Source organism: Photinus pyralis, unplaced genomic scaffold (assembly GCF_008802855.1).
Source record: "Photinus pyralis isolate 1611_PpyrPB1 unplaced genomic scaffold, Ppyr1.3 Ppyr1.4_LG8, whole genome shotgun sequence".
In the NCBI taxonomy this organism is placed as follows: Eukaryota; Metazoa; Arthropoda; class Insecta; order Coleoptera; family Lampyridae; genus Photinus; species Photinus pyralis.
The window spans coordinates 34,491,293-34,504,102 of NW_022170819.1; the positions used below are offsets into that span (position 1 = coordinate 34,491,293).

The 12,810-nt window shown below is 37.8% G+C and overlaps 2 protein-coding genes across 3 annotated transcripts; one reads left to right on the forward strand and one right to left on the reverse strand.

The window, feature by feature from the left end:
* Positions 1 to 1,221: 1,221 nt before the first annotated feature.
* Positions 1,222 to 10,814, forward strand: LOC116179689. Of its 2 annotated transcripts, XM_031499506.1 has the most exons (5): positions 1,222 to 1,441; positions 5,591 to 5,772; positions 9,383 to 9,842; positions 10,003 to 10,274; positions 10,325 to 10,814. In XM_031499506.1, the coding sequence occupies exons 2-5, from the start codon at positions 5,595 to 5,597 to the stop codon at positions 10,693 to 10,695; spliced, it is 1,281 nt and encodes a 426-aa protein (XP_031355366.1). In that variant the 5' UTR covers positions 1,222 to 1,441; positions 5,591 to 5,594; the 3' UTR covers positions 10,696 to 10,814. The 2 variants fall into 2 exon arrangements, with proteins under 2 accessions (XP_031355366.1, XP_031355367.1); XM_031499507.1 differs by lacking the exon at positions 5,591 to 5,772 and having other exon boundaries at positions 1,233 to 1,441.
* LOC116179691 (protein aveugle) lies at positions 10,760 to 11,285 on the reverse strand. Its single transcript, XM_031499508.1, has 2 exons — positions 11,182 to 11,285; positions 10,760 to 11,131 (listed from the first exon to the last, which is right to left on the reverse strand). The coding sequence occupies exons 1-2, from the start codon at positions 11,218 to 11,220 to the stop codon at positions 10,826 to 10,828; spliced, it is 345 nt and encodes a 114-aa protein (XP_031355368.1). The 5' UTR covers positions 11,221 to 11,285; the 3' UTR covers positions 10,760 to 10,825.
* Positions 11,286 to 12,810: the final 1,525 nt, after the last annotated feature.

Here is a 12,810-nt window from a genome sequence, read left to right on the forward strand (position 1 = left end):
TCCAATTTTGTGCTTACTTTGTGCCATTTTTGCCACCCGCACGATGGAAAAGGGAGCTGTATTGCATTGGGGTAAAAAATGACCCCCCCTTTTTTTTGAGAGAAATATACGTTTTGGAGCACCAGGAATACGGCTCAATCAAAATCTCGATGATGTCGTTCTGTCTGTCTGTCTGTACTCTCATTTCCGGCTAAGCGGTTAAACCCATTGGAACCAGATTTGGTAAACGTATTCTTAGACGTAAAAGGAGCTTTTGGGCAGAATCGCGCATGCGCAAGTGTGGCAAGAGAGACAGACAGACCGATAGATAGACCGACATCATCGAGATTCGGATTCCTGGTGCTTCAAACAGACAATCGGTTTTTTCAAAATACCTCCGCAGCGGTTAATGACCAAAAAAATTTAAAAAAATCTATATTTTCCGAGTTACAGCGGCGGAAATATAAACATTTTTCCTCAAAAAATTGTAAAACTCCCGATTTTTTCGAATATTTCTCGCTATTATAGTTATAACAATTTTGTAAATTAAAAAAAGTAAAAGATGTCCCCATTCCAATCAACATCGACGAGTTTTTGCGTTTTTTTCCCAAAAACTATTTTCCTGCGAGTTATTCAGCCTGTTTTGTTTTCGACCCCCCGTAGGTATTAGTCATGGTTTTTTTCATTAACCCAAACTTGATTTTGTGCGCCCTTAAAATGATGCGTCAATCGACTGGAGGAGCATATTATAATTTGAAAGTGGTGGTGGTTTTTCCAAAATTACAAACACGACTTAGCACACGCGATACTATTTGGGGTGATCAACCAATTGCCTTCGCAAATTACTTTCCTGACAACCCCGTTAATGATTTAATTAGATAGCGTTGTAACAAATAAATTAGCATTCATAAACCCCTACGTGCGGGTACAACAAACTCATGTGCAAGCGCGTGTTTTTTTCACGCAATTCACTTGCTGATAAATCTCGGGGTTGTTTTTTCCGCACGAGCTATCGGGATAAAGCACATGTAACGTATTGATCCCACGCGGAATTACTCACTCCTTTCGAAACAGATATTCTTTACGCATTTTCGTATGAAAATTTCAATCGATTTCCCCCGTCTTTTTTTCCGTTCCCGCCGGCTCCCTGTGCCTTTAATACGCAAAGGGGGAACGGGGCGAACACAACAAAACGTGATCAGCAATCATACCTTCGCGAACCTCATCCCTTATTTTCGACTTAAGTGTCTGGTAATGTACGCTTGCGTTTTTCCTATCGATCCCATTTCAGTAGGGTGGTTGAGAACCCCCTTTGAACGGCACACGAGGGCTCAGCTTTTCGCTCGATGCCGCTGCTTACGTCACTCGAGCTTAGCGTTTTATTCAGAGACAACACTTAAAAGAAAAATGCGTCAGTGAACGTTATTTGCGAAACGATTTCATTAGTGACAGTGCGAAGGGGGTGAGTAGCGCAATTTTCTATTTGACTTAAACGCGTAGCACATTAAAATGGCGCCTGTAATTAATTCAAAAGTTGCGAACCCTGTATAAGAGGACTTGGCTTCCCGTAGACGTGATTTTTTTGGCGTATTGATTTGTGCGAATTAAACGGGCGGGAAGTTTTTCCACATTTTTTTCCCTTTTAGTTGGTTAGACGATAGTGCATTTTACTAGGTACGAGCGAGTTGCACGCTCGTTTTGAATTTGTCTGCATCTAATTATCCGCGTAATGAAAATGCCTCGTACAGATGGATTGATCAAGCGTTGCGCGCCGCATTGCATTTACTTAACTGCCGTTTTAATTGGGTCGTCGTTTCCAAATTTGGTTGGAACAATGAGATAGGGTGTACAGCTGAAACTAGGATAAATGACACAACCCATTCAAATGACGCATACGTCAAAATGAGCGCGTTGACAATTTTCCCACGAATACAGAGTGTTCTAATATAGCTACCATTGGATGCTTAATAAAAGAAAAAGCTTTTTAAACGCATTTTGAAAATTTGGTTAGTGACGCCGTAAATCGAATAACGTGTTGTATTTTTAGTAACTTCGGATAAGTAGAAAGGGGTTGTTTTGTAGAAAATGAATTTTGATCGCCCCATACATAATTCTTTTACTCTCTAGCTTATCGCAAACAATTTTTAGCGAAAATTAAGCTTGAAAAAATGCGTGTTTGCATTTTGTCTGATCGTGCGCACCCCAATTGCAAATTAACCATAAAGCACACTAGGATATAGCGTAGGGGACAATTGGAAGGGCCAAGTTTTACCTAATATGATCGTTACAGTTAGACATTTTCGCAGCCCGTGAGTAGGATGTAAATTTTAACTTTCTCCAACGCTTCGGTGGATTTAGTTCCAGTCCTTCATGTTACCGTTAAATCTAACAGTTAATTTCCATGGAAACAAATGCACAAGAGGTTATCTATCAAACAAGTTTCACTGAAACATGAAATACCGGCCCTAAATCTCATTTAAGTAAGATATCTTGTTCTAAAACCATTTCTAAGGGGCCTATTCTCAAACGATTAACGATGTCGTTATACAGCGGTTATCGTTCGGTAACGACTTTCTCTATTCTATATCACATATAACAGACGGAATATAGCTGTCGTTCAAGATCAAATCGTTACCATTACAATATCGTTTGTTAACGGCAAATCGACAATATATATAATAGACCCCTAAATGTGCAGACAGACCAACGTATTGAGGCTTGGGGGGTGCTCGTGCCCCCCTCCTAAATCTAAATGCGTGAATTTTGATATATGAAGGTATGATAAGATTACGTTTAGCTATTAATTGTTAAATTTAAAGCAAATAAATGACAAATCTGAACTTAGTAATTTGACAGAATCTCATGGAAGTAATAATAATAATAATAATTCAGTATTATTAAATACAAAAAAGGAAAAAAAGTGAGTAAGAAGTAATGCTCAAAGAGCGATTACGAAGAAATTAAATTTCGGTACCTACGTAACAGCTTTATGGATTTTTTAAATTTTTACTCGAATTTTTATATTCAGTAAAAAAGAATTAGGGTTATGTAAAGTGTCATTGGATTTGTAAAAGGCGAAAAAGAGGCTTGATTCGGCCCAAAAAAGCACCAACATACCGCGAGTCTGTTCTTTAATCAATCTCATCGTATAGGTTGGTAAAAACTCCGCTAGAGTGCGTACATTTCGCAGTTCGCAAAAATACCTGTTTTTTTTACGTTTTCGTTGTCAGTGTTGGGGTGTAATCTATAGTGGACGCAATAGGATATTTTGTTTGCGTTAATTAGAGTAACCTACCATAAAAATTTCATTCAAATTGCTCCGCAAATAAGAAGGTTGGCCAATGTGCACGTGTGTGTAATCTCATTTCGTTTCATGCTATGGATTGCATACGACGATTATTGTCTCAATTTTACACAAACTCTTTAATCATTTATTATGTTTAAATTTGTTTGTTATTATATGGAGCGCATATAACTTATTAGTGTTGGTTGAATTTAGTAAGCTACTACTGCAGAGATTATAACAATTTTGAAAAGATTTTTTAATTTTTAGAACACTTTTTGATAAGACATACGCTCGGCTCCGGCGGCTGCGCCGCCTCACCTCACTCTGGTTTGTAACGGTCCATAGCTCGGCTTCGCCTCGCTCTATTCCTTATACTGCATTTTTAAAAGTAATAATCGAAAATGATTAATTGATTAATGTTTTCCTTTGTTGGACGCACTATAAGATCCGAATAAAGACAAATACTCAGTTTCAGTTTTATTGTGGTAAGAAAATGCTATTGAACCGACCGAATTGGCAATTTTTCTGAATTTGTGAGGTATAGTTTTGATTTTTGGAAATATCGCCTATACAATGTGACTTTTTTGAAAATTTCAATTCGAATCGTCGTCCCCAAAAAGTCACTTAGAGACCTAAATCACCAAACTGTTGCACTCACTTAATCTCGTCGATTTTTAGTACAAAACAGAATTATTACATTCTTCATGAAAATTTTTGAAAAATCAAGTGCCCATTTCGAATAGTTTTTAAATTGTCACTTTGGCATAGTAGTGCTTGGACGTTTTTGAATTTTTTTATGGCGTTCAAATGGGATACGATAGCTCCATCCTTCCTCTTTCTATCGCCGTGCCAACCGTTCGAATACCTTGAATATTAGGGAAATTATTAGTTTTTTTTGTAAAGGTATGCAAAATTCAAAAAATGAAAATTTGCCACCACGATCAAAACCGTTCATTTTGTACAAAGAGATTTTATTATTTTTGCAATCCGCATGGCCAAATGTATAAAGTTACATTGAATAAGCGACGATTTTTGAGATTTTTTTTTCATCTCTATATGGGAATTTTTTGTATATCTTTTTTAGTCGGCTTTGAATTTTGACGGAACGTGTTCTTCGTGATAAATTGCTATATAAAGAGACTTTTTTTGAAAATTTCCATTTAAATCGTCATTTGCGAATGTGCACATAATGGAGTTAGACATTTGACGATTGATTATTCCCATTGGACTACCTTCTATCATCGCGATTGTTAGACAATATTAACATCTAATCTAACCCAGAAAAAGTGCAGTGCATTTTGAAAAAATAATCGGAAAAATGCAAAAAACTCCATACAATACCCGGAAAATAATTCATCAAAGTCGGAAAAATCGCCAAACGTCTGTCCGTCAGTCCACACTTTGCCCAGTTTAGTCTGTGGACATTGTACAGATTTTCAAATTTCTCTATTGAGAGGGTCAGCTGTATGTACGATCTCACCAATATCTGTATACAGGGTGTTAATTATTAATGGCATGCAAATATTAGAGGGAGTGATAGTACTCGTCAAAATAAGAAAGACGTGCAAATGCATGGTCTAAAAGCTTCGTTTTCGTTATACAGGGTGGCAAAGTTTCCATTTTTTCTTGTATTTTGCGTCTTCTCACTTATGTTCTGTAATAACTGTTGTAAATTTGATACATCAATTATTCTATACAAATCTCTACAATAAAGTATCAAAATAGTTGGTCGCATTATACAGGGTGTTACATTTTTATTGTCACTCTGTATAACGAAAACGACGCCGTTTGCACACCATTTAGCATTTTTTCTTATTTTGACGAGTACTATAACCAAGACTATAACCCACTGAAAAATCTGCATGACATTAATTAACACCCTGTGTATAAAATTCTCCTGTATGTATGCTTGTGACTGAACTCTTTCTAAGCAGCTGGGCGGATTTTTATGAAATTTTTTTATGTGCCTCAATGTCCCCCGGATGGTTTAGGTTTGGGCCCGATCGGCTTATAGTATTTTTTTTAACTTCTTTTTTCGTTGATGTCGCACTCTGCCTATTTCGCGTACCGATCGATACATGCGACACTTGCGTCGTACGGTGCCGATGTGTTTACATTTTCACATTCTGTACGCTGGGTTTTCGTTACCATATACCTATACGTCAATATCGAAGGTCTTTTTCTTACAATTCTGCCATATGTAACTTTTGTATTGATACAGTGTTAAAGAAGAGATGGCTTATTGTTAAATCACTTAATTATAATATTTGCGATAATATTCAAATACAAGTTAAGTACTTATATTAATCTGTTGGATGGATGAAGAACAATGCCACGTCTTCGAAGACGAGGAGGAAATATTGGTCGACGTACAAGACATTCACAAATAGTTCGCACCCGTCGCTTAAACAGAACCGTAGAAGATGCAAATATAAGACACCAGCTTGGAAAAACACGTGGCAATGCAAGTGGACCCGTCAGATGTGGTCCAGCCAGAATAGTACAGCGTAAGTAATGAACGACGCACATATCGAGCCATACACTTCAATCCCCAACTTTTTGGGCGCCGTCCCATACTTCCAGAAAAAAACATTACAATTCCACGATTATTGTACTTAAATAACATCCATTGTTTTAGTCCAAAGAATTAATTAACATCTAATGTAGTTATGGGTACGAAATAGACAAATTTAACTTGAGAACTCATATCTGGGTAGTAATTTGGGCTCGATTAATCACAAAACCAACCATTTACAGATAAACAAAAATTAAATATGTAAGCTGAAAGAAAAACAAGACCAGAACAACATACACCACCCAACAAACGATCGATGGAATAATCTTAATCTTAATTACCTTAAAGTGTCAATAACCCCCGACCGTAACTGCAGTTTACAGTAAATGACAAACACAAAACACCGGGTGGTATTGCTACGAAACTACGTTTCTCGACTTCAATTATAACGCGAATTAAACCACGCCACTGACTTCGTTGAAATTACAATTATAGTACTTGCCCCTGTGATGGTGGAGAACGCGCTCTTTAATGGGTACTAGGAAACCTATTTGTAAACGTAAAACACACTTGTGCTTAACCCAACTTATAACGGCGTATTTAGATAAATCTCTTCTTCGAAAACTTCAAGACTGTCTCTTCAAAAAGACTCGATAATTATAACTACCACTAAAACATATACGTTTCAACGTCCAGAAAAACTCGATTCACGATTTAAAACCCTTTCTATTTACTTCCTTCCTCCTTTCTTTACAAAAATATAGCGCCGTCGTACGTAGAATAATCTGCACCACGTCCTTATCTTGAAACTAACGCAGATATAAGATAACTTCTTATCTACGACCGGAAAAAAACATGAGATAAATTTTTACAAATATTACGCAAATAATTCCTAGCTGAATAAATCTAGTCATTTAACATGAAATTTAAATTTACAATTACCAAAACAAGATAAATGTGAAGTATGGGTTTCTGACCGTTCCTCGCAATGTATCGAGTTACGAGGCGGCAAACCATATGTTTTAAATAGAATGTATCAAGTTACGTAAGGGCGGTAAACCTTCTGTAAGTTACCGAAAGGTCCTTAGAAAATTCGGCATTCTTATACAGCATCTTGTATCACAAGCATCACGATAATAAACTAAAATTCCATCTGAGTTTTATTCTTATTCGGTCCGGATCAAAGATTAATACATAACATTGGCGACGAGGATGGGATCCGAACCCACGCGGGCACTCGGTCACCGATTCGTCAGTTTTTTGAGTTGCAGAATAAAACCCTGCGCGTTCCCGAAAAACTGAAATCTTCGGACTAAACTTATTTAAGCAATAATTAAATAATTTTGATACAACAATAATATGGTCCTCAAATTCAAATAATATGATCGAGATTTGCGCTCAATCTCCAATAAACAACCACATTTTTAACTTAACTTAATTCGAAAACCTTTCGGGTTTCTATAGTTTTTCTTTTTTTTTTAATTGGATTTCATCTTTCGTACTTCCCATTTGGGAAAACTTTGACACAAAGATTCTCTAGAGAAATTTGATCTATTGGCGAGCTTGGTCTACTGAGTTAAATGCTCGGATACGGCCAAAAGGTCCCATATTCAAGTCTGATTTTGAGCATGAAAAGTTTCTATTGGCTTGGAAAGGCAGCCTCAACCAAATTTTGTCTACTTAAAAATGAAGGAAAAAAGAAGTGCTCTGCCCTGTGTTTAGTGTATTTTTCAGAGGTTCGTGATTAATTAAAAGGTTTCATATTTAGGTATCTCGCTCTTTTCGAGAATCTTATAGATCCTTCTAACATTTTTGAGATTATTTTTAAGTAGAAGCTTTTAATCATGCTTTTTTAAGGACATATGAGTAATTTTGTAGATATTTCCTACGAAGAATGTATCCGCAGTAAAGATTTTCTTCAGTCTGTAGAGGTTCTGAGATTTAAAGAAATTAAAGATTCTTATAGTAAAATGTTTCCGATCATTTAGGACCTTTTCTTCACCCTTTCGTTGAATGGGTGCTTTAGAGGCTCTTGGAAGGTTTATAAAGCTCTTCTGTGATTATTAAGAAAATCTTCAGTATCGATTCAGGGCTTTATATATTTTAGATATTCTGTGGGAAGAGAGTGCTAGACATTCTGAAGTGATTTTTTGAAATTACAATGTATAGTTTCAAAAAAGTTTAATCCATAAAGACTATTCTATTCTAAGAGTATTATTCGGGTATTTTTTGATCGTCTGAGGCACTGGCTGAAGATCTGTAAAGGCTCGCTTCAGAGAGTCTTTGTCAATTCAAAACAATTGATGTTTCACACCGAAAAAAAATCAAAAATACCTTTTATTTAAATCTTGCGATCTCTCCCCTGCGACTGAGAAACTCCATATCTATCTGTTAATTCTAAATCCAAATGATCCTTTACTGAGTAATTTTTCACACGCAACTTCTCTGGCGGTTCGACGCGAATTCTAACACAAACATAAAAAGAAGCACCCTGCGACGATTCACAGGTGAGTGACCTAACTTCGCCTACGGTTCAACGCGTATTTTGGCACATTAATACAAAACACCCGCGCTTCTGAATTGCCTGACGGCTCACTCCCAGCAACTAAACTCCCACTACCTTCCTTTTTGATTGACACCTATCCTGGGACGCACAACTTTGTCCACCAAATAAGACTACTTTTTCCGTCCAATGACTACCCAACTCCACATGAAGTTAAATCCCGTTGAATCGGCAATTCACATTCACATCTTGTCTGCGGTAGGGATATTGTTCCCCGCTCCTACAGGGGCAAATGTTAAAAACATACTACCAAATATCAATATATTGCAATCTCAAAAAATGTCTAAATAAAGTAAAAATCCGGCAACGGGTTCCCGTTACAATATTCTTCATGAATTTTCTTGACCTATAAAATGATGTATCACTGGATGTGAGTACATATCATAATTTTAAAGTGAGGGTAGCTGCGGGGGCGCGGGGGTAAATACTAAAAGTAAAGTAAACCTTCGTAAAAACCGTGTCCCTTATGTAAATCTAAGTATGGCTATGAAGAATAAGGTGTAAATTTCAAATTTTTTCGTGGTATTCACTCCATGTAGGAATCATTACTTGTAATAAATCATGCACGTACGTGTAATAGTGCCAACATTGGCAGCTTGATTTCGTTTGAAATCCTCAGACGTCTTGAGATCTTGGGTACCTACACCGAAATCTCCCACAATAAGGAAAAGCAGTTTTATCATAAAAAAACAATACTTGTCACTCGTCCCAGTTTTCACGGGTGGGACAATGAATTTGAACGCTCCTCTTCCAGAGGCAGGAAGGTATAAATGCCAAAATAATGCGCAAAAACGCTTGCAATCTTCAGATTTAATGATGGGATAGGGTTTATCTGCCAATTTTTGAATTCATTTAGCTCAAATCAATTTAAAATTCTGTGGCCTGCCGAGTGCCGATCCACGTACCTAAAACAAATTGCAAATGACCAACCAATCGGAAAAAAATGTGGGAAAATCAAATCTTGTTTCAATATTTTTAATTCAAAAAAAAAAAAGAAAATACTACTGAGCCAACATTTCAAAAGTGCCATTTTATTTAGAGATGGAATCGCAATCAATTCGAACGCTACAAAAGAAACGCACTTCAAATTTTCGCGAGGATGAAACAAAAATATTGATTCAACTTTGGGGCAGTCCTTATATACAGAACAAACTCTACCTAACTCATAGAAAAGCCCCAGTTATGCGTATTTTGGCAGCGAACATGCAGCAGCGTGGTTTTTACAGGACACCCGACGAGATTAAAACACGCATTCGCAATTTGAAGTGTTTGTACCATCGAATTAAGCGTTCGACATCTTGCGGAACGGGGGTGGGTACCGTCGACCCCGATTGGCCGCATTTTAAAGCGATGGACGCAATTTTGAGCAAAGAGGGCCAGAAGAGAGTCGAACACATCGCTGATGGAGTACTCGAAGGTCCCAGATGCGAAGATATCAAGCAAGAAGTCGAAATTGACATCAACGATGACATGGAGTCTTGGGCAAATGACAGCATGTGGTTAGTACCATTTTGAATATTTTGCTTTTTCGCGCGCTCACAAAACAATAGCGGCAACGGCCATTTTACTTTTTGGTTTGAAGATTTGCTCGCTTCTCCCGTCAAAATTAATTATTGAAAGGTTTCGCGTCAGCAAAACTGATCAAAATTCTACTTTCAGTTCAGAAAACAGCATGGAACCGCCGCCTCCACTACCCACACTGAAACCAGCCCCCGCATTAAAGCCCAAAATAAAAGAGGTGGAGAGTCTAGCTCAAAAACCGGTTCCGGCCGTCCTGCCCAGCTTCACTCTACCACAGCAAAACCAGAAACCAGGAAGTGTGCCTTCAATTCCATTACCATTGTTAATACTCAATAGTTTACAACCACAAGCAAACCAAGATAAAAATAAGGGAACCTCCTCCACTGGAACCGGAGATAGCTACTCCAACGGTAAGTAAGTCCCACCACAAATCTTACAAACTCATTCGTTGGGTTTCCAGAGTTGCACAGCGTGCTCAAAGAAATTTTGGAAGTACAAAAGGAAAACCTAAGCGTGGAAAAGGAGAAGTTAGAGTTGGAAAAGCAAAGATTGGAATTCGACCGACTGGTTGGTTCCCAGCTGCTCTCCCTAGTGCCGATGATCGGAACTATCCTACAACGGGTCACTGCTAACAGCCCATCCGAAGACTCCAAGAGTAAGAAGCGGAAAGCCGAGGATATCGACATTTTAAAGGACAGTAAAATATTGCGGTCCGTTCTCGAACAGGGTATCAGAAAGTATATGCTAGGAGAAGACAATGACGACATCGACGACGAAAAGGAGAGCGACAACGAAGAGGAGGAGACCAGCCGTTCGAGTTCCAAGAAATAATCTTTTATTTATGTTTAACGCAAAGTGATAGTCATTTTAATTTAGTACAAACGGAAGCATTCCATTTCAGTATTACTTTAATTTATTTCGTTGTTTGTAATTAAAACATTAAAAATCGACTAGTAGTTTATTAAGCTATGTAGAAGTCATATGACATATTGTAAACATCCCTAATTTGTAGGTCGCGAATCTCCATAATGTCCGTTTTCAGTCTTAATTTTAAAATTTCCCGCCAGATTGCCTCTCGGTGCTTAGCATCGATTATGCCAAGACGAAGCAGAGAATTGTCATTTAGGCGTAGCAGAGCCCTGCCTGAAATTTCGTGCCCTTGGAAGAGATTGCCGTACGTTTGATAGTAGTCGCTGCAGTGCCTCCTTAACCACTTTTGTACGTCGAATACTGTCCAGGAGTAGACCGACTTTGGACGTTCTTTTGCCTTAAGGGTTAATTTTCCTTGAACTTTCATTGGCGTAATGCAATACTTACTTTGGGTTTATTGCTGCTGTTTGAGGTATCTTCTACCATTTTTTAAATCAATTGACAACAAACATAACCCTACTGTTTGTTTATTGACATTTGAAGTGTGGAAGTGTCTACTAAACTACATGCAATGTTGTCCGCTTGCACACAGGGATGGGTACAATGTTGGGGCCGACTAATGTCAACAGAGTACAATTTATTGTCGAGGTGGCAACAACAATAGGTTTCAATTTCATTTTTCCAATATTTACACAGTTTATCTTCTTGTTAACACCGAATTCATTTCTACTCCAATGAGTAAAAATAAGAAGAGAGTGGGAGATAGCATATAGTACGCGACGGAAGTCGCCATCATTTTACCTCCTTTGCGCTGGTCAGTTATTATGTTGAACTGACTTATGATAAAACAGAAGAGAAGGTGTCTGTTTTGTTTTATTAGGCCACTGCCAATGATGACGCGTTTCTCCCCACTCTTATAACCTCATTTTTATTCATTTTCGTTGCGTGGCCTTTTAATGCAAGGTTTTATCGTCTTGTTTTTTACTCGTAGGGATACTCGGACATTATTGAAACGATCGAACTGGTCCTATAGTTAAGGACTAGGTGAATAAAAGAGGGAAGTGTACGTAAAGGAGTGTAGTGGAAAAGTGTTTGGAATTATTGCCATGCTACAAAGGAAAGTAAAAAGAGATATTTGGCTAAAAAGAGACCAACATGCGAATTACATAAACTTTTTTACAGGAGCTAGTAGTAAGAGTACAAAAAGGTAAGTTCCAAAAGTACTTCAACTTATCAAGAAGCGGAAATTACAAGATGAATTTACACACCGAACCTGAGAAAGTATTCAACCCTTTACAAGGTACCAATACAACTTGGCAACCCTTCTCCATGGAAAAATTACCGAACCACCTTTTAATTTGTAAGTGAGATTCAGGGAAAGCATTGGAAATTTTAGGTCACGTCTAATATTAATTTTAAGTAGTTAAGTATTAGCTCTATAGTCTTTCTCACTTTGACTTTACAGTGCAGGCTCTTATGCTTAATGATGCCAAATGATTTGTAAAAAATGTGCGGCCCGGGTTCGATTCCCGCCCGATGCAGATTTTTTTCATTTTGCATTTCTACATTTCGTCAGACTAAATGATGATCGTTGATGTAGGATGTCACACAGGCTCGCAGGACCTGCTATTTCTATATGGTTGGTAGTCTATATAAATAAAAATTAATGTTCGTCTGTCTGTATATCTCGTAGCTATTGGGAATGGTTGTACGTATGCTCGCGACGGTTTCTAATTTAGTAAATAACTTCTCGAAATTCCCACGGGAACGGAAAAAACGGGATTTTGCCTTTTACAGTCGAAACTGCGGTAGATAGACTTGACATTTAAAACGTAGTAGGTGTACTCCGAAAGCGCTTCTTGAAAACTTATGTCTTTTTCGTCGCATCTAGGTACGCCTATAACCGCTTTAAAAATTGCCGCTCTACTAACGTGCGGTTATGATCAGTTGTGGTCTACTGTATATCAGGTTCTAGCGCCTGAGCACTGAGACAATTACACTTAAAGCCGCTTTACATTAGGCAATTTTAGTGCAATGCAAGGCTTGTGCTATGCAATCTAAAATTGCCTTGCATTG